The sequence below is a fragment of the Schistocerca piceifrons genome, chromosome 2 (genome assembly GCF_021461385.2).
Source record: "Schistocerca piceifrons isolate TAMUIC-IGC-003096 chromosome 2, iqSchPice1.1, whole genome shotgun sequence".
In the NCBI taxonomy this organism is placed as follows: Eukaryota; Metazoa; Arthropoda; class Insecta; order Orthoptera; family Acrididae; genus Schistocerca; species Schistocerca piceifrons.
In genome coordinates this window covers 305,211,767-305,234,287 of record NC_060139.1, presented here as the reverse complement: position 1 = coordinate 305,234,287, position 22,521 = coordinate 305,211,767, and the positions used below count along the sequence as shown (strand labels likewise).

The window sequence follows — 22,521 nt, the reverse complement described above, 5'->3', positions numbered from 1 at the left end:
GTCTCTATCACACATCTGATAAATGAAAGACAAAAGGTCAAACAAATACTTTGACGTAGGCTTATTATGTCATAACCTTTAACTTAAACAGTATGTTACGAATTTTTGAGTTTCGTAATCGTATTAGGTATGTATCGTAGCACTTGTAGGGTGGAGAATGTTCCGTGCAGACTTCAGAAAAACAGTAGTTTCGGTAAAGCTTGAGTGTCCGATACAACCCAATCTTCCTCTACTCTCACATAAAAAATTACTCAAACATGCTCTAGGCATTAACATTTTCATCTGGGATTGAAGATAGCTCCAGTCTCCACGTTCTGAACAAAGTTTCTGAGAGCTATACTGATGGGGCAAGACAAGTACCTTTACTTCATATCCCTCCCCTAACGTACCGAATTGTACCGCCTGTGTCCCCCATTACTAGCTGGCCTGGTATGTGGCTGACAATAAGTGGGCTCTGTAAAGGGTCTATCCCGAGCAGCTCGTTGTAGTCTTACAAAAGAAATAACTCTTCTACGCGTCCTCCCGTTCTGTGAAAGCGCGTTACAGGTGACCTGATTTGGTCGGCACGACGAAGTCCGACGAGGCATCCAGACGGCCAGACATAGGCCTAATTTTCTGAGTCGGCTCTTGGTTTGTGTTGAGAGAACTCACTCGCGTAAGGTCAGTGCTCCAGTGGACTGGGGCGGCAGTGTGAATTTGGATCGAGGAGTGAGACGTGCCACGGTAATGCGCGCAGTTGTGCGAATCTCTGTACCAAGGTAACTTAGTGGCTAACGCACCTGCCTTATAAGCAGGAGACCCGGGTTCAATTCCCCGCCTTGCTCCAAATTTACACTCGTCGCTTCAGTCTATATACATAAAATATTGGCAATTTAGTTACAATTACTACCCTTGTGAGTTAAAAGCCTATAGGCCACCATATTGTAGCACAATGGTAAAATCTTGCACGAGCCGCCACTGCAGTTAGCATAGGGTGTGGGACAGTGAATGGAGAGCGTCTGGTGTGCCCCAGGACGGCGGCGGAGGAGCAGCGGAGCCTGGGCCACGGAGAGGAGGTGCCGTCGAGCACGTGGTTCGTGTCGGCGTACGGCGCCATCGTGGCGTTCGTCATCCTGCTGAGCACGGCGCGAGCGCTGGGCTTCGCCGCCATGTGCATGCGCGCCTCGCGACGCCTGCACAACTGGATGTTCGAGCGCGTGCTGCGCTCGCCCATCCGCTTCTTCGACACCAACCCCGCCGGCCGCATCCTCAACCGTTTCTCCAAGGACATCGGCGCCATCGACGAGCTGTTGCCTTTTCCAACGCTTGACATGATACAGGTCAGTGCCACCGCCTCTGGATAGGGGCATAACGACATCACTGATACGTCAAAGAATCGATATCTGAAACACCGATTGGTGTTGGGAGAAAGTAATCTAAGAGGGTAATCCCAAAAGTAAGGTCTCCTATTTTTTTATAAGTTCATAGATCTGTTTATTTCTACAATGGTTTTCATCAGTTTACAGCTTGACCATTCAGGTATTTTTCGACATAATCACCATTTCTGTCGATGCATTTCTGTAGACGCTGTGGCAGTTTTTGCATGCCCATGTTATACCAGCTCGCCGCCATGCTGTTCAGAAAGTTATGAACCTCTTCCTTCACCTCTTCCTTCACCTCTTCCTTCACCTCTTCCTTCACCTCTTCCTTCACCTCTTCCTTCACCTCTTCCTTCACCTCTTCCATCACCTCTTCCATCACCTCTTCCATCACCTCTTCCATCACCTCTTCCATCACCTCTTCCATCACCTCTTCCATCACCTCTTCCATCACCTCTTCCATCACCTCTTCCATCACCTCTTCCATCACCTCTTCCATCACCTCTTCCATCACCTCTTCCATCACCTCTTCCATCACCTCTTCCATCACCTCTTCCATCACCTCTTCCATCACCTCTTCCATCACCTCTTCCATCACCTCTTCCATCACCTCTTCCATCACCTCTTCCATCACCTCTTCCATCACCTCTTCCATCACCTCTTCCATCACCTCTTCCATCACCTCTTCCATCACCTCTTCCATCACCTCTTCCATCACCTCTTCCATCACCTCTTCCATCACCTCTTCCATCACCTCTTCCATCACCTCTTCCATCACCTCTTCCATCACCTCTTCCATCACCTCTTCCATCACCTCTTCCATCACCTCTTCCATCACCTCGTCATCGGAGCTGAATCGCTTTCTGGCCAAATGTTCTTTTAACGTATGGAACTGGTGATAGTCACTGGGCTCCAAGCCAGGACTATAGGGTAGGTGGATGATTATGTTCCACTGAAACTGTTGCAGGAGAGCAACGGCTTACCGAGCGATGTGTGGGCGAACGCTGTCATGGAGAATGTGTACGCCCTTGCTAAACATTCCTCTTCTCCAGTTCTGAATTGCTCGTTTGAGTTTTTTCAGAGTCTCTCAGTACCTGTCAGCGTTAATTATGGTCCCAGCGATTCAGCTCCGACGACGAGGTGAAAGAAGAGGTTAATAACTTTCAAACAGCATGGCGGCGAGCTGGTATGACAAGGGCATACAAAAACTGCAACAGCGTCTACAAAAATGCATCGACAGAAATGGTGATTATGTCGAAAAATAGCTAAATGTTCAAGCCTTTAACAAATAAGCACGCCTATGTACTTACAAAAAAAAACAGGACATCTTACTTTTGGGATTACCCTCATTTTGGGATTACCCTCGTATATACTACTGTACAGGAAACAGGAGCAATAGTGAAAATTACAAATGCTTATGATTTTGATTTTGTGCTACATTTGTTAGTTCAAAACAAAGAAAAGTCTCATTTTTTCTTCTATTCTATATAATGCTTTTCTCTAAAAAAAAAAATAAAAAAAACTTGCAGTAATGGCAGGCATCTGTAGCAGAAAATTCATCTAAAGTTGTATCTTGTTTGTGGTTAGTATGTTAGTACGGTTATATTAGTCTTTTACTGCTTAACATCTGTATTTCATTTTATATTCAAGTTGGTTCATCTAAACATATCAGTCTTGAAATATCGCCCTCTTCCCTTTAATCCCTTAACTTCTTTAGACAAACTTAAAAATACACGGCAAAGCAATCAAATAGATTGCGATACTGTCGATATCAGTACCTAATTCGTTGTTTACCCTCTATTACGGTCAACAAAAGAACAAAACGAATTACAAAATGATTTAGGCAAGATATCTGATTGGTGCGAAAAGTGGCTGTGTGGGATCCTTCACATGAGTATTAAAAAACTCCGTTAAATTTCGGTTACACGATAAATCACACATTTAAAGGCTGTTGATTCACGTAAGTATCTTGGGACTACAGTTACGAACAACTTCGGTCGGAACAACCACATAGAAAATTTTGCTAGGGAAGGTGGACCAAAGAAGGCATTCTGTTAGCCGAACACTTAGAGGCTACAATAGTTTTACTGGTGAGACTTCTTACACAATGCTTGTACGTCCTCTTTTATGTTATTGGTGTACGATGCGAGCTGCTCCTCAGATGGGATTGACGGAGGAAATTGATGGGTTCAGGGAAGGGCGGCTCGTTTTGTACAATTACGGATTAGTGAATAGTGAATCACGAATATGATAAGCGAGATAAGGTGGTAATCATTAAAATAATGGGGTTTTAGTTGTGTTGAGTGTGTTTCACGAAGTTTGAATCGCCACCTTTCTCCTCTGACTGTAAAGTACTTGGACTAGCACCTCCATATGGAGAAATCACCGCCGTAATAAAATAAATCAGAGCTCGCACGGAAAGATTTAGGTCTTCGTTCATCGCACGTGCTATTCGAGAATGGAATGGTCGAGAAATAGTCGGAAAGTGTTTCTATGGGCCCCCTGCAAAGCAGTTCAGTGTGAATTGTAGAGTAATTGCGCAGATGTAGGTATTTAGGTATTGACATGATTTTGGGTGTTGATGTCGGTGCCAGCCAAATACTCGTATATCGAATCTGGTATTGGCGCGTTCTCACATTTGTCATATTCTAACCAATAATTCTCACTCCGTTTTGTATGACGGAACACTTCATTTCTTTGTGTTGCAGATATTCCTCTGTATGTTTGGAATCATCATCCTGGTGCTCATCTCTCAGTACATTGTGATAGTTCCTTTGGCAGTGGTGTCAGTCTTCTTCATATGGCTGTCTGTGATGTTCATATCTACAGGACGGAACGTGAAGCAGTTGGAAGGAATACGTGAGTGTTCTGCGGTATCTTGCCATGTAATAATGTGTTTCGATTAATGACGACGGCTGCAAATAACAGAAAGTTAATTGTGATGTTTCTGCAGGACGAAGCCCGGTGTTCTCGCATCTGTCCGACACGCTGAACGGCCTAGCGACAGTGCGCTCTGCAAGAGTCCAGGAGATGGTCAAGCACGAGTTCGACGCTCACCAGGTGAGAAACAGTACCTCTCGTCACACTTTATACAGGCAGTTGGCACTGTCGTACAACGATAATCAGCAAAGTTCAGAAAACAGCATGAACTTCAAAATGTTTATTTTGACGACACAGTTTGCATTACGCGAATAGGGGTTCGATCATCTGCGTCGCATCCAGATAGCGTATAAAGTGTCACCCGACCAGGGGACACGCAAGCCCCTCTGCCGCTCCGAGTGTTCAGCAGTCGTCACGCGAAACATGGAACACAGACGCCATATAGTTACTCACTCGTTTATACGTTAACACGGGATCAGACTACTGTAAAGTTACCATATTAGCGGTTCTGTCAATATTTCGGTGCTATCCATAAACATACAGTATCCTTGGAGGGAGTACTAATTACCCAAAGAAACAAATTACCGTAATGACATTACATAAAATAAAACCAGATTCTGATTTTGTTCGTTAAAAAATTGCACGAAAAAGCGAGAACATTGACAACTTGGACCCACCTTTCAGCTGTACCCAAATATATTTTTTTTTAAGAATGAGTCTTCGGGAGGATGGAATGCAATTACTGATCGGCAGCTGAAACATTGATATAAATGTACAGATCATGTTGGTAATACGTTTCGCAGAACAAGAACGTACTATCGAATATACAAAATAAAACATTGGGAACCATCAGAAAAGCGAATATCGTACATGAATTCCACTGGAAGACAGTAAAAGCTTAGACAGAAAAGGTTTTTCTTTCGATCACACTCTATGTTAAACTGAGATGAGAGAGAGAGAGAGAGAGAGAGAGAGAGAGAGAGAGAGAGAGAGAGAGCCAACAAACTTTACTTAGTAAAAGAGCGACGGATACTGTAAATGAAGCGCTTAGCACGGTGAACTGTTGGCTGCCTACCATTTTAGTAATGCATCCATTAATCAAAGACATGGAGCCAAATATTTTTCTTTCTTCAAGCGTTACTCAGAATATATTGTACAAAGGAAGTCCGTAGAGTTCATTGTCGAGGGAATCCGGTATTCTGTATTCAAACATCAACATACAATGGAGTTCGTAATTATTTCGCCACAGCTTGACGGTAATAACCAAATATAACTGCTTTGCTCTTAATCAGTATCAGAAGATCGGTGTCGATGTTGGAAGGACATTTCGTTTCCAGACACACATTTAGAACTCTTACAAGCGAGCGCAAGAAATGTGCACAAATCTATTTCGAAACTCAGAAGATGCAGCATAACTGGAGTGTCAGATACAGTAAAAGACAGCACTGACGTAGTTTAATGTACTAGTAAGTAGGTTATACAAAATGTTTCACAATTATAGATACAAACAAAAGGAGCGAGTAGAAGGCATTGAAACAAGTAAATAACAGGTCCGGAAACCAATGGTTTCGCCGATACGAACGTATACGTAATTGTAGTCATGCCATTGTTAATGTCTAACGTACTAGTTCCCACAGTAAACAGAAATAGCAGTGTACATGTGTAGCATCTGAAGCGGTTGCCACTGCTCTACAGCGATTTTCATACGAAGAAATGGGTGATATCCAATTTACCTACAGGCGTGCTAACGGCATTTCACGCGAGGCAGCACGATTTAATGATGAAACGTATCGACAGAGGACAGCCAGACAGCAGTGTGTCAACTAGGTTCCATTAGCTCCTGCACGACACTGGTTCATTAAAACCTAAAATGGAACACGCAGGTTGGTCAAAAATAGTGTCGACAACACGAATGAAGGGGCGCGTATTAACAAGTGGATGCAATGCCGGGCGCACGTACCACGAGGATGCTTGCAGCAGAATGCGTTTAGCCCTTCACCATATGACAGACATTACATGCGCAACAATAGTACAAAATGTATCGTATACAAAGCGTGCAAGCGCTGGCCGCACCTGAATTTCCAGCCCAGGCTGCCTTCTGCCAATCCATCCTTACGCAATGATTCAGTTCCTAATGCGCTTGTTACTTACAGATGAATCATGCTTTACCCGAGACGGCACTATGAACACTCACAACCCACGCGTTCTGGTTTAGGAGAACCCATATTCTACCAGTGAACGGAGAATTTCCATTAACACATGAGCAGCTGTCAGAGCAATTGATACAGGCACATTCCCTACCTCAGCGACGTACAATTCGTGTATGCCTTCATCTCCTGCAACAGGTAATAGGCTATTTGGATGATGCTTATAGTGAAAGGAAATGCAAATCATTCATTCATCATGGTGCACCAAGACATGTACCTGTTGCTGTTCGGGAATATGTAGCACCAATCTTCGACAAGGTTATCTGTCGTGTTTCGCTAATACCGTGGCCTCCCAGGTTCTCTGACTTGAGCTTGTTTCATTTTTTGGTGTGGTGATATTTAAAAGCTTTGGTGTATTGCAGCCGTATTGTTAGTGTCGATGAACTCAGAGAACGCATTATAGATATTTGTTAATGCTTTCAGAACACCCCTGGGATTTTTGAACATGGATGGGTGTCGATGAGCATGTATGCCGAAGGCTGCCTTCACATGAACAGTCGCCATGTGGGACATTTGTTGTAATGTATTTGTGTTAGTATGTAGTCTCAATCATCGAGGACTCTGTTGTGAGTTCTTCTACTCAGTCGTAATACGTCAAAACAGAGAAGCCATTGATTTCAGGACCTGCGTTAATTACTAGTTCTGCTTGATTCATTGTTCGCTGCTGACTCATTTCGTTTGTATCTATAATAGTCACACACCCTGTACACTCAGATGAAATATTACCACCACCTGCTTAATAGCGTGCTGTTCCACCTAAACAAAGCAATACAGCAGCGATTCTTTGTGGCTTGGATTCGACGAGTCCTAAGTAGGTTTCCTTAAGTTACGGGCCAGCTGCTTCTCGACAGAGAGCTGCTGCCGGTAGCATCTCTGATGATGTGTTCCATCGGACAGGAATCAGTCGAATTTGGTGACTAACATCAATCTGAATTCTCAAAGATACTCCTCAGACCACTGTAGCAAGAGTCTGAGTTCATTACACCAGCAGTTGTCCTGCTGGAAGATGCCGTCGACGTTGGAGAATGGATGTAATCCGCAACAGTGTTAAAGTAATAAACAGATACCATCTGGCCTTGTGTTGCTACTGCAGGTCCCATGAAAATACAGCTGAATGACATCGATGGTGTAATTCTGACTGCACCAGTGGGGCAGTAAGTTTCGAACAGCTGTTTCCTTGGGTATTGAGGAAGGAAGGGATGTGATTCATCTAATCAGACGATACATTTGCATTGGTCCACAGTGAAGTCTCAATGCCCATTGCAATCGTAATTAACGATATCTTTGGGTTAACTCGGGAACAAGTAGGGGTAGTCTACTTCAGAGCCCCATCTTCATCAGTGTCCTCCGGAAAACTTGTGCCTGCCCCAGCAATACACTCTGCAGTCGTATGTCACATTTCGCCACCGATCCTGCTTCACAGAGAGGGTAAGCCTCCAACCTCCCACGTTTTGTAATGTGTGGACTTCCAATCCCTTGTCACTTACTCGTGGTTTCATCACCCTTCAGCAACTTCCCTTAGATGCTCCCGACAGTTCTTCACCCCCAGATGCTCGCAAACAGCCCCCCCCCCCCCCCCCCCGCCATGTTTCCGACATGATGGTTCCCAGGGGCCAGGCCATAACAACCTGCTCTTCGCAATGAAACCTTCGAGGGTTTCTTACCGGATATTTTAGTTTCTGGCGAAATTGGAAAGAGGCAATAGCTTTCAGAAACAAGCGCTGACCCTGCGATCTTATTCAGCAAAAAAAGTGAAGATATATTGCATTGGCACGGTGCTAGCACTTTCATCGACAAAGCGGCATCTCTAGACAGACTTCCCATTCATCTCTGCTCCGCTAGTACATGAGCATTTCCATTGCCGCGTCGTGTACCTGCAACGCCATCATGGGGCATACAGTCCCCTGGGGCAGTGATCATAGTACTTTGGCACATCAGTGACAGTATTGCCCCAACAAATTAAACTAGTCGCAGGCTCTAGTTCCGGTTAACGTTTTTGGGAGGCTTCTCCTCGTTATCAGCAAATGCCGAAACCGGAAATGGCCTCCCAAATTTTCCACAGTTGAAAGAACGTTCTACGCGAATTTCGGGCGAATGGACGTGTTCTATGATCGCCCCATCCTCGATGGGTAGGGAGTGAAAAGTTTTAAAAGAATAATCGAGGACATAAGTCAAATTTTCATTTACCTACCCTGCTTAAACTTAAGTTTCGCTCCCATATAATGCATCGGAAACCAATTGCTGAAATGTTAACGTGCACGATCGATCAAAATGAATACATAAAATTAATACATTTTATTGATAATCTGTATTATCGGTGACTAAGTCCGCGTGGATAAACAAAATGCTAACCGCATCAGTGGTTATTCATACTGCTGACCAAATTTAACCAGTTCGACAATCCGAATATCTTGCGTTATTGTTGAACCTGGCCTGAAGTATTTTCGTCTTCTGAATTCAGTGCATCCAGCTTTTACGTATTGACATGAAAAAAAGCAGTTACATTATTTAGTTAAAACTCCTGCTTAAGCTGTATAACATGAAATATAAATTTTTTGCGTGGAACACTTTTTTTTCACACAGTGCCGGCCGCTGTGACAGAGCGGTTCTAGGCGCTTCAGTTCGGAACCGCGCTGCTGCTACGGTCGCAGGTTCGAATCCTGCCTCGGGCGTGGATGTGTGTGATGTCCTTAGGTTAGTTAGGTATAAGTAGTTTTAAGTTCTAGGGGACTGATGACCACAGCATTTAAGTCCCATAGTGCTTAGAGCCATTTGAGCCATTTTTACACACAGTCTCACCACTAAGATTTTTCTGTACCATCAAAAAACAACTAAAATTTTATTAGATCACCAATATTCATTTGGTTTTTCTCAGTGTTGATTTCGAGCGCATCTTTAATTTCACTGATCCACAGTCAATAATATTTTAACTCCCTAGAACATCTTAAGTGGTCACCAAGCCACTACACAGCAGCAATATCAGGAACTGTACATCGTAGGTAATTAGTGGTCACGGATGTCTTCGTGAATGTACTTCACAGACGACACGAACGTTCGGGTTTCGACCACAAGACATGAGGAGGATCCTTCTAGGCGATTGTAGTACGAAGTTAAAGGTGGAAGCAGAATTTCGCTGGAACTGTATTTTGCGTGATTCTAAGAATCCAGCACGCGCCCTTACTGCAGTAATAGCGATCCTCACGTCATGTAATTTAAAGAAATCTGTGCTGTAGTACCGACACTGTCCTTTAACTCTGAACCACAAAGTAATTGTTGCTGCAGATATTTGCTAATATACCCACGGATATTTTCATCTGTGTAGACTTCCACATACAAAGTAATTAAGGCTGCAGGTACACATGCCCCATCCATCGATAAAAACGTTCTCATACTAGTTTATCATTCCCCCTCTGGTCATTTCGTCTGTCGCAGTTCCCCGTGCTTGCACCAGGAGAATGCGGCCGTGCGGAATAACCACTTTCCTGAACACAGATCTGACGGCATTTCTCAGCGTTGATGGTCTGGCACTTTCGTCGTGGCTACCTGCAGGACAAAGGAGAAAAGAATGGGCATTTCGGGACCGTCTCAGGGTCTGCAGGTAGACGCTCGGCACACGTGCGCCCCCCCCCCCCCCCTCATTTCGAACCCCCCCCCCCCCCCCCACACACACACACACACACACACACACACACACACACACACACAATCTTATATATATATCTCCGTACCCTATCGTATGAACCCGAATTTCCAATTGTTCAATTATTATTAGTTTTATCATTACTACATGAGGTGTAGGACGGAGGCTGTAATATTGTCCTTTCATAAGTATTCAAATATAGGCTACCGATATTTTTTGACGAAGACCCTCTGCAATGGACAACGTCCTGGTTCTTACATCTGCCACGGTGCTTCGTTGCGTTTTTCGGGGCTACTTTCACGGTGACTAAACCTGCAAATAATTGTTCTAGTCTTCCCATTTTCTGTATTCCATCACTCCACCTTGATGAGAGTGCTAAAGAACTAGTCGAAGGAAGATTGTTACAGAATTCTTTCGTCTGTGAAGTAAAATTCCTTGCGGTGTTTCAAATTAAAGTAAATTATCACTTGCTTTGGCTGCGGCTACATTTATTCATCGGTCGGAACAGAAACAGGTTCTTTGAGTATGTAGCTCATGGCAATAACTGATCGCTATTCGCGCAGTCAAACATCATCCAGTCTTTCCGTCTATTTACGCGCGTTACATCATGTTTTATGCACACTCCAAGAAAATGAAAAAGACACACGGGAAGGAATTAGCAAAACACGACGGTAAGAGGTAATGTGATACACGTGTACAGACGAACATATGACTACAATTTCAGAAAAATTGCATAATTTATTTATGTGAATAGGTTCACAAATTTAGCAAGTCAGTAACATATCGGTCCACCTCTGGCCCTTGTGCACGCAGTTAAACTTGGCTTTGATAGTTGTTGGATGACTTACTGAGGGATATTGTTCAAATTCTGTGTAGCTGGGACTTTAGATCCTTTTAGCAGGAGGTCTCTGGGACGACGGCCGTTTACTGTCGTGACAAGAAATAAAAACACCTACAGCCGTCCTGATTGTATCTTATTTTATCGCTACCAGCTTCAGCTCTTCAGTGCGTCATCTTCAGGCTGTTTTTGATGCGATACAGGTTGATATGATCCCCATGCATACCACATCTGTTGCCGCCATTACTGGATGCGCAGATAGTTTCAGCACTCCAATCATCAACTGAGTTGGCAGTTGATGGTTGGAGTGCTGACACATTATCTGCGCGTCCAGTAATGCTGGCAACAGATGCGGTAGGCATGGGGATCATATCAACCTGTGTTGTTGTTGTTGTTGTCTTCAGTCCTGAGACTGGTTTGATGCAGCTCGCGAACGGTCTACCCGACGAGAGGCCTTAGCCACACGACATTTCATTTTTTCCATGCTACCCTATCCTGTGCAAGCTTCTTCATCTCCCAGTACTTACTGCAACCCACATCCTTCTGAACCTGCTTAGTGTATTCATCTCTTGGTCTCCCTCTACGATTTTTACCCTCCACGCTGCCCTCCAATGCTAAATTTGTGATCCCTTGATGCCTCAGAACATGTCCTACTAACCGGTCCCTTCTTTTTATCAAGTTGTGCCACATACTCTTCTCCTCAATTCTATTCAATACTTCATCATTAGTTATGTGATCTACCCATCTAATCGTCAGCATTCTTCTGTAGCACCACATTTCGAAAGCTTTTATTTCCTTCGTGCCCAAACTATTTGTCGTCCGTGTTTAACTTCCATACATGGCTACACTCCATACAAATACTTCCAGAAACGACTTCCTGACACTTAAATCTATGCTCATCGCATCAAAAACTGCCTGAAGATGACGCACTGAAGTGCTGAAACTGGTAGCGACAAAATAAAATAAAATCATAAGGACGGCTGTAGGTGTTATTTACTTGTCACGAAAATCCAGAGATGGTTGGAGGGCCTTGCCCATAATGGTTCAAACGTTCTCAGCTGGGGAGAGATCCAACAGCCTCGCTGGCAAAGGCAGGGTTTAGCAAACACGAATACAAGCAGCAGAAACACTAGCCGTGTGCTTGCGGGAGTTATCTTGCTGATACATAAGCCTAGGATGGCTCGCTATGAAGGGCAACGAAACTGGGCATGGAATATCGTCGACGTACCGCTTTGCTGTAGGTGTGCCACGGATGACAGCCAAAGGGGTCCTCATACGAAATAACACCTCAGAGCATGGCTCCTGGTTGGCAGGCCATAGGGTTAGAGACAGTCAGATCCAGTATGTCTCCAGACTGTAATCTCATTGACTGGAGCAGAACTGTCTTCAGTGATGATTGCCCCTTCGGATTGAGCCCCGACGAGCAGCGAAGACGAATCTGGAGGCGCCTCGGACAGCGGTGGAATACCAACACGAGTGTCGTCCGCCATACGGCCCGACAAACAGGAGTGATGCTCTGGGATACCATTTCTGTTCATAGTGGGACCTCTTTGGTTGTCAGCCGCGGCACCCTTCCCTAGCACTGCGGTTCGTCGACGGTATTCTACGCCTCGTTTTGTTGCCCTTCATGGCAAGCCATCCGGGCATAAATTTCAGCAAGATAAAGCCCGCACACGTAGAGTTTGTAATGCTTGTCTCTGTGCTTGCCTCACCATACCTTGACTAGCAAGGTCGCTGGACCTTTCCCCAGTTGAGAACGTTCAGATTATGGGCAAGGCCCTTTAACTAGCTCAGGATTTTGATGATGTAACGCGCTAATTGGACTAAATTTGGCACTATACCCTCAGGAGAGGCAGCTAACAACTCTTATCAGTCAATACCAAGCTGAATGGCTGCTTGCTTGAGGGTCAGAGGTCGACAAACGCGTTATTGGCTTTCTCAATCTGTTAAGCTCTTCCTCTTGAAAAAATATTTTTTTCCAAAAATTTTAGTCCTTTGTTTACCTGTACATGTATACCACAATTTCCGTCCCATTTGGATAATTTCTTCGAAGTGTGTCGTTCCCTTGCGTCTTGTGTTACTGTGTTTACTCAGATGTCAATCACTGAAGCGGGAATCAATCACCTGCAGCTCGGTCTTCATTTCATACTAACCGTCTTAGTGTTGTTGCTCTCCTGTGCGTCACCGAACAGACTCATAGCAGACGCTGTCAGCCAGCTCATTTGCATAGGTCTATTATCGGTCTTATGGAAGTCGAGAAACACGGCAACGCCTGGAGATGCGTTATCTAATTCCTTCTGGACCTCAAGAACGAACAGAGAAAACAAGTTTTCACACTGCAGAAAACATATTCATTCCCGTACAGGAGTTTTACTGTCTGCAGAAAAAGGCTAATTCGATAAATATGTAACTTGACTTTGTTAAGAAATGTTTATAACAAAGTGGTAATAATGTATACCCTCTCTTTTTCCTTGAATTGTGTGGAAGGTTAATTGCTGTTACGGTACAACAAAAGTTATAGTAACAGTTGCAGATGACTTGATACACGTGTCAGGAATTGAGATAGTTCCGTGTTTGCCATCTGCTGTACAAATTAGTTAAAATAGTTCATGATTTTGTACAGGTGGTGGCAAACATAGAATACTTCAGATGTAATAGTTCAGCATCGTGTTTTGTGCCCAAGAGTCTAGAGTTTTTTCTGATAAGACTACAAACCTACAAACCTGTTTCTTATTAATTTCCACCAGAACTGTACATGTTTTTTGATTAGTTTTCAGAGATTTCACACAACTTTCTGGTATTTCTTCCAGGACAGACACACATCAGCCTGGTTTCTGTACGTGTGCTCTGGAACTGCGCTGGGACTGTGGCTGGATTTACTCAGCGTCGTTTACGTCACTCTCGTCACTTTCAGCTTTCTTGTCATTAATTCTGGTAAGTAACGCCTGGCAGTAAACCTCCGATTATCTGTACTCGTTTTTACTGTAGCTTTGTCAGCAAGTGTTAAGTTTGTCGCATTGTGTGTAAACCGTACAAAACACAGGCAGCAAAGAATTGAACAGTATTGTTCTGCTCAGAGGTGACATTTCACTATCTGACCCGCCTGGTACAGCCAGCAGAAATATTTTATTTAAAAGATATGTACTTCACGATAAAAGGTAATAACATAAGGGGACCTCGAAATGAGAGCATTCTACTGAAACGCATCTTATCAAACTGCAGTTGGGAATAGTGACTGAATTAGAAATCGTGTGACGTTTTGTATCGATAAGCTATTTGAAAATCTCGTATGTCTGAAATTGTCGCTCATATCACTCACAATTATGTAATCAAGAAATTGTAAATTTAATTTTTCAGTTTTTTTTTTACTCACGAAATTAGCAGTACCACTGAACAAACTTTCTGCATGTTTCTGAGATAAATTGGCAACGAATGAGGTCACTTTGGGTGGTGTGTTAATTGTTGTCGTCGGAGGAAACTCATGTATGTCACACTGTCTGCATTCTGTTATTGAAAAGCATTGTTGAAAGTAGAAAATCAGAAAGTAGAAAATCAACAAGAAATGGCAAGAGCCATTAGAGCAGGGGCTGTTTACAAGAGGGAAGTAGTTAATGGCCTCCTTAAAGAGCTCTCGTGATAGCCACAATTTTTCCAGTGGTCTCACATAGAATGTTAACTATTTTGCGTTAAGGCGGTGCGTAACGCAGTCACCTCATTAACGAAAGTAATGTGCTCCGTTTTCGAGGAGTGAGTGAAAACTGAAATCAGCATTCATTAAGAACATTGCAGGTTGCTCTATGATCAAATATTTTTCCCTGTAGGGATGCAGCGCAGGTTTGCTTCCGTAGGGAAGACGGATGAAGGACCAAACATGTTACTAGGTACGAAACTTCCGAGCCGAGAAAGGAACACGGGACCTTTGCCTTTCACGGGCAAGTGCTCTACCAATTGAGCTAAACGGGAACGACTCACTACCCGTCCTCAAAGCAAATCCCCCAGGCTGTAGCTAAGCTATGTCTCCGCAATATTCTTTCGTCTAGAATTGCTAATCCCGCAAGTTTCGCAGAATAACTTCTGTAAAGTTTGGAAGGTAGGAGATAAGGTACTGGTGGTTGTAAGATTGTGAGGACGAGTCGTGAGTTGTCCTTGGGTAGCTCAACTGAAAGAGCACTTACCAGGAAAGGCAAAGAACCCGAGTTTGAGTCACGATCCCGCACGTAGAAGCTGCCTATCACATTCCTCTGCAGAGGGAAAATTTATTCTGGACGTAATTATGTAGGTGTTACAATTTAGGTTCTATACCACTGGGTAAGTACACTCGACAAATAATCAGTTATCACGCTAATACGGTGTAATACCGCCTCCATCTTTTATAACGGCCTCTGTTCAGTGAGGAATTGCGTCAACGAGATTTCAGGTTCGCCACACCCAGCTGAAGCCGCTCATAGATAGTTGCCCTTAGAACTACCAAATTGCAGAGACGTTGATTGTCACGGTTCACGCTTTGTTTCAAAAAATTCCTGACGTTTTCTATGCGATGATTTCGTGAGCCAGTCGAGGCACCTGATAGTTCCTCAAACCAAGAACGAATGAGTGCAGACCTATGTACAGGGCTGTTGTCAGCTTATAAGACGGCGGAAGTGTCTACGGCATATTTTTAATAAAGATACGGTAGAAAGTGCAATATTTGATTGCCGTGAATGTAGAAATACTATGGTCCACACAACCAACTAGCACGTACGTACTACTCCACCGTCTTGATTTACGTCATCAGTAGAAAGTCACGTCCGCAGTTCTCCACCAGAACTGCTCAAAAATCACAATATTCTCTTTGAACGAAGTGACTAATATCTTGAATGGTGAGCTAATTAGTTACGTATGGTCAGTGTCACGGAAGCAGTAGATTTTACCACTCTGTACTGTTATAACAAAAAGGAGGTAGACGTTTAAACGTTCCCTTAGAAAAAATTATAAAAATGACAGTGCTGATAAATTTCTATGTTATTTGTTTTTCAAACAGCAGAGCAAAACTGAACGTACTCAGTTATCTCTTTACTTATTCTGATCATCACTAAACTGACACAATATATTTAGCGCAACGCAGTCTGATTTTCAATAATCCCTACAAAAGAATGGCCCTGACTAACAATAACCTATACCTTTCATCAATCACTTACCTCACAAAAATCTTCGTTACTCGAACTACTGCAATACAGCGAGCGCCCATACTGCCAGCTAAATAAAAGATTATAACTACTGAAGGCACTAACTACTGATAGGCACAGTCAGCAAATGAAAGATTTTGATAGAGAACAAATAATGTTTTACCTTAATAATGTCCAAAAGTGATTATATATATATATAATCTCAATTCATGACATCCATATTTACAGATTTTCTTTTTCTGGCGGACACACGTCCAGTTCGTCCGCTTATAGCAACCCCTCAAAATCTCTCTCTCCCTCTCCACATCCACAATTGCTGGCGGCTCACCTCCAACTGAGCAACGCTACGCGCTGTTCACATCCAACTGCCCAACACGACACAAGCGAATATTCCAACAATGAGTCCAACCAGCCACAGACTGCACACAGCACAGTCAGTGATTTCATACAGAGCGCTACGTGGCGTTACCAATACAAAAACCTAAACAGCCTACTTACAATGTGAACTTGCGTTCCGTTTGCAGATTCCGTGGCCGGGTCTAACGTGGGTCTGGCGGTGTCTCAGTCCCTGCTGCTGACGGGCATGCTGCAGTACGGCGTGCTGCAGCTCAACGAGATGGTCAGCCAGGCCACCTCCATAGAGCGAGTGCTGGAGTACACGCGCCTGCCGCCAGAGCCCGCCCTCGAGTCGGAAGGAGGTGAGTTCGCTGCCAGCTTCCACGATGCAAGCCCTAAACCCGCAATGCGCAACTCGTGCACAAAACCACATCTACAGGAAACCTCGAGCTTTCCTTCCGATCTACAATTCTTGAAAAAACTTACCTGTAGATACGAACTTTATGTTCACATATACTGGATGTATATCAATCCGCCAGGGTAGCCGAGAGCGCTAACGCGCTGCTTCCTGGACTCGGGTAGGCGAGGGCCGGTGTGACGGCCAGCATTAATGTGGTTTTTAGGCGGTTTTTCACATCCCGCCAGGTGAATACCGGGCTGGTCCCCACGTTCCGCCTCAGTTACACGCGTCGCAGACACTTGAAACACATCCGCACTATTTCACGATTTGCACTAGACGCAGACAGTTGCGGTACACTGATTCCCTCCTGGGGGGTACGGGGTGGCGGCAGGATGGGCATCCGGCCACCCCTAAAACTAACATTGCCAAATCCGTTGTAACCACGCCGACTCTGCGATCGTTGCGGGACTATGGCGTAAGCGAAAGAAAGAAAGAAAGAAAGAAAGAATACTGGATGTATATACTGATAGTAGTATTGTAGTATGAGCATTTTCTCTGGTGTTTCAGCAGATATTTGCAATTTCGTTTTCGCATTGCCCAGCTGGAATTAGCCCAGACAAATAGTGCTCATCACATCTGTCATGCAACACCCCGTGTCGACGGAAAACGTCGGTTTCTTTCCTGCTATAAACGAAATGACTTTTAAGGTGGGGCACTACGTACCCATTCGGTAGAACGGTTGCAGATTAGTCTTGTGCGATATTTGATTTATCGATGTGTAGTAAAAAGGGCCGTAAAACTCGAAGAATAACCAGTACTCCAGCAGCGACAGCACTGCCCTGGCCCAGCTGACTGCTACCACTAAACATGCAGTGCTGCTCAGTCGCTGCTGCATTGCTGTTAATTCTCAGTGTTTTGCGGCCCCTGTTAAAACATATCGATCAAACAAATATCACCCTAGACTAATCTAGGACACCTCTGTTTAATGGACACGTAAAATTCCGCTTTAAAAACATTTTCTTCGTAACGCAGGAACAAACAGACGCTTTCCGTCGACACTGGGCTTCACACGAAAGACATGATGAGCACTATTTGTTTGGGCTGATTCCAGCTGGACAACGCGAAAACAAAATTGTAGAGGTCTACTGAAACACTAGAGAAAATGCGCCTGACGACTCTGTCTTAGCAGAGAGAGAGAGAGAGAGAGAGAGAGAGAGAGAGAGAGAGAGAGAGAGAGAGAGAGAGTGAGAGAGAGAGAGAGACTGTATAGTGTCTAATTTCGGCCTCTGACAGTTACAGAATAAAAAATTATTGAACTATATGAAATAAAATCGTCATAACTTCTGAACGGTTAGCGTCAGGACGTTCATGCTGCACCGTTAGCCGCACGGCATGATGGGAATTAGTAGGCGCATGCGTGGACTGGTTTAGCGACGAAGCCCACTTTCATCTGGGTGGGTTCGTCCGTAAGCAAAATTGGCGCATATGGGGAATTGAGAATCCGCATTTCGCGATCGAGAAGTCTCTCCACCCTCAGCGGGCGACTGTGTCGTATGCAATGTCCAGTCGCAGAATAATCAGTGGGATAGTCCTTGATGGCACGGTTACTACTGAACGGTACGTGAAGATTTCGGAAGATGATTCCAGCCCCATTATCCAAAGTGATGCTGATTTCGGCAAGAGGTGATTCACACAGGACGCATCTCGACCACATTGAAGCAAGAATATGTTTGATGTCTTGGAGGAGCACTCTGAGGGCCGCATTCTGGCTCTGGGGTAGCCAGAGGCCACTGGCACAGGCCTCTATTGGCGCCGTTTTCTCCGGATTTGAAAACATTAGACTCCTTTTTGTGGAGCTATATTAAAGATAAGGTAGACAAGAATAACCCCAAAACCATTGATAAGCTGAAAACAGCCCTTCAGGAGGTCATCGACAACATCGATGTTCCTACGCTTCAGCGGGTCCTGCAGAATTTCGCTATTCGTCGGCGACACATCATCGTCAATGATGGCAGGCATATCGAACATGTCGTAACCTAAATCTGAATATCTGTAGTCACGTTTACATGTTGAATAAAGTGTGTGTACTAGGTAGTTTGTAACTAATTTACTTTTTCTATTTTTTTTTAAATAGTTCAGTAATTGTCAGCCTGTACATGCACAAGGGCCGTTCGAGAATTGTGTATACTCATTAGCTGACACCCAAACTGCATGTTTGGCAGGAGTTACAACAGTTAGGGCCCGCACTATTACGCTACATTGAACAACAGTTAAACATAACATCGATATTCCATTCGGGAGGACTGTGATTCAAATCTATATATAGATTTGCCGAGAATTTCTTAGATCACTTAAGGCAAAAGCAATGATAGTTAAATTGAAAATACAACACCGATCTCCAATCCCATGCTTTTCCGATTCGAAGTCGTATTACATCTCAGGTAACCTCTCCACGCACGTGACGTTAAATACTGCAATTCTGTTGTTTGAAATTGAGCATAAACAGGAAGTGATACTATATTTTCCTAAAAAGAATACTGCAAGAGTTTCAAGGTAAGGAAAAGTTTACCACACAAAATTTCGTAAGCCCTAGAGTCTAAAACAAGCAGGTACAGATTAAAAAAGGTCGTATGATTACCTGAGGCTGTTGGAATATTGACACTGTGTATTCCGTATGGGGTTCCTCAAAAACCCAACGGCTAACAGATGCTATTTCTAACAAAGAACTGTGCATAAGTCAAAGATCTGTGGGTATGGTAAAAGGGCTGCTCTAAAGCCTTAAAATGATACTTTGTGCTATCTCCACTGCTATGAGACTACTGTGTGTCTGCCCAAAGGCATCGGAAGATTTTATCCTGGAAAACTGGTCCGAATAGAGATCTACTAAGTTTTCCTCACCAACAGGCCCTCTATGCCCACAACTAAAATGCAAAAACGACTGAGAAACACCTTTTTTGTTGCCTTTCAGTTGTGTGCATATATAAAGTAGGGAATTGTCTTTTTAAACAGCTAATGTAATTCCGACGTGGGACGAAATCTGTTCATCTTGAAATTGTTTCCTCTTTCCAGTATCATCTTTCGCAGACTACGATTTACCATTAGACACCTAGCCATTGAATACATTTAAAAAACAGGCTTATATCTGTGAAGGGCAGTATTAGTTACAATGCCAGCGTTGAGCAACTTCGGACGCAAAATGTGTCGACTTCAGTGGATCAGATACTTACTGATTTGCAAATTAGTCCTTCGTTTGTTCTATCAAAGACCTTTATATTTTCACGAAGAATGTGAAAGACGGGTCCTAAATCAGCTGACAGGTGATTATAAACGCAAATGCATCGCCGTTTCCCAAAGTGCTGCAGACTAAAGTTCGAGGGAGATGATCTGTTGAAAACAGAGTAGCGACTACGGCTTGAATCTGAGGCAACCATTACAACCCAGGAGCATACCCCAAAGAGTGAAATGGGAACGTCGATAAAATCAAGCAGCAGTTCAAAGAACACCAACTAAAATTGGCGGAAAGTCGAATATTGGTTTCAACAACAATAGGCTTTAACAGGAATTGAAGTTTTTTCTTGTTGTGGGTTGATTTTTGAGTGACTGATATATTGCGAGATGCGGAGTCTTTAGTCGTTCTCTGCAACAACAGTTACCGTCTTTTCCGAATTTCCCGGTCACCGCCTTGTTTTGATGTTGCGGTCCTGCTATGCAGTGCCACCTATTTGACAGCTGATTTCTTTTCCGATCACAGAAGGGTGAGGGCTGTAAGAGAGCTTCCAGATTTCCATAAATCGTCTATATTTAAATAAGTTCTCAACTCACAACAAATGATGATTAGCAAAGCTTTTCAGACATGATGTTCATATATGATGCTTCAATGCTTGACCAAACCCAGAAGTTCGTGCTTACCTGCAGATACCGCAACCTAGAGTCCATACGACAATATTTAATTTCGTTTAGTGCTCGACCATTGTCATCAGTCTCTTTCTTCTTTGGAGTCCACAGCACTCCGAAATCTTAACTGCAAAGTGTAAGTGACCTCTGCCTGGCCAGTCCAAATTACACATCAGTCGTCGCTTTCTGCGCTGTGCCCACATTTTTTCTTTCTGATATCTGCACACAAATTCCAACAAACCAGGCACAGATGCTCTTTACGTTACTACTAATTAAAAGTCACGTTTTTTTTTCACTCGCAAATGTTCCACCGTTCTAGCAAAAGGAAAATGAGACGTGTTGCTATGCTTTATAGCAACATTTACCACTACAGTATGATCTCACCAACGTTGGTATGTCCTTGAACGCTGACTTTAAACCACGGTGCAACTAGGCATTTATTCGCGTAAGAGTGGCGTTCAATAAGTAATGCAACACTTTTTTCTGAAAGCAGGTTGGTTTTATTCAGGATTCCAGTACACCAAAGAGTGGATCCTTCATTGGGCGAAGAGATGGGAATCGGAAGGTGCGAGATCAGAGCTGAAGGGTAGATGAGGGAAAACAGTCCAGTGAAGTTTCATGAGCATCTCTCGTGTGCGCTGACTTGTGTGAGGCCTTGCGCTGTCATGGAGAAGTCGTTTTGCATTTTTGTGGCGAGTTCCTTCAATTTGCTAAGGGGAGCACAATGAATTGATCGCAGGACTATGGAGGAGGACATCGAACAGTATAACCCTTTGAGAGTCCCAGAAGAATTTCGCATGACTTTACCGGCTGAGGATGAGGCTTTGAAAGTTTTCTTTCGAGGAGATATCTCCATCTACATCTACATCCATACTCCGCAAGCCACCTGACGGTGTGTGGCGGAGGGTACCTTGAGTACCTCTATCGGTTCTCCCTTCTATTCCAGTCTCGTATTGTTCGTGGAAAGAAGGATTGTCGGTATGCCTCTGTGTGGGCTCTAATCTCTCTGATTTTATCCTCATGGTCTCTTCGCGAGATATACGTCGGAGGGAGCAATATACTGCTTGACTCTTCGGTGAAGGTTATGTTCTCGAAACTTTGACAAAAGCCCGTACCGAGCTACTGAGCGTCTCTCCTGCAGAGTCTTCCACTGGAGTTTATCTATCATCTCCGTAACGCTTTCGCGATTACTAAATGATCCTGTAACGAAGCGCGCTGCTCTCCATTGGATCTTCTCTATATCTTCTATCAACCCTGTCTGGTACGGATCCCACACTGCTGAGCAGTATTCAAGCAGTGGGCGAACAAGCGTACTGTAACCTACTTCCTTTGTTTTCGGATTGCATTTCCTTAGGATTCTTCCAATGAATCTGTCTGGCATCTGCTTTACCGACGATCAACATTATATGATCATTCCATTTTAAATCACTCCTAATGCGTACTCCCAGATAATTCATGGTATTAACTGCTTCCAGTTGCTGACCTGCTATTTTGTAGCTAAATGATAAAGGATCTATCTTTCTGTGTATTCGCAGCACATTACACTTGTCTACATTGAGATTCAATGAGATATGTGGCGCCACTGAATGGATTACTGTTTGTTTTCGGTTCGAAGTGATGCATCCTTGCTTCATCGCCTGTGACGATGGGCGACAAGAAGTTATGATTAGCTTCGTAACGCACAAGAAATTCCGCGCAATGGTCCTTCGTTGCTCTTCATGGTCTTCTGTCAGACGAATAGGAACTCAGCGGGCACACCCCTTTGAACACCCGAACTGGTAGACGAGTGTGTCAGCACTACCA

The 22,521-nt window shown here is 43.9% G+C and overlaps 1 protein-coding gene across 4 annotated transcripts in view; it reads left to right on the top strand.

The window, feature by feature from the left end:
- Nucleotides 1-22,521, top strand: part of LOC124775109 (ATP-binding cassette sub-family C member 4-like) — a 203,973-nt gene that overhangs the window by 143,426 nt on the left and 38,026 nt on the right. For all 4 annotated transcript variants that reach the window (XM_047249940.1, XM_047249938.1, XM_047249939.1 and 1 more), the window contains 5 exons: nucleotides 1,013-1,319; nucleotides 4,067-4,217; nucleotides 4,312-4,418; nucleotides 13,734-13,857; nucleotides 16,613-16,786. In XM_047249940.1, coding sequence (XP_047105896.1) covers nucleotides 1,013-1,319; nucleotides 4,067-4,217; nucleotides 4,312-4,418; nucleotides 13,734-13,857; nucleotides 16,613-16,786 — 863 coding nt within the window. The remainder of the gene's footprint in view (nucleotides 1-1,012; nucleotides 1,320-4,066; nucleotides 4,218-4,311; nucleotides 4,419-13,733; nucleotides 13,858-16,612; nucleotides 16,787-22,521) is intronic.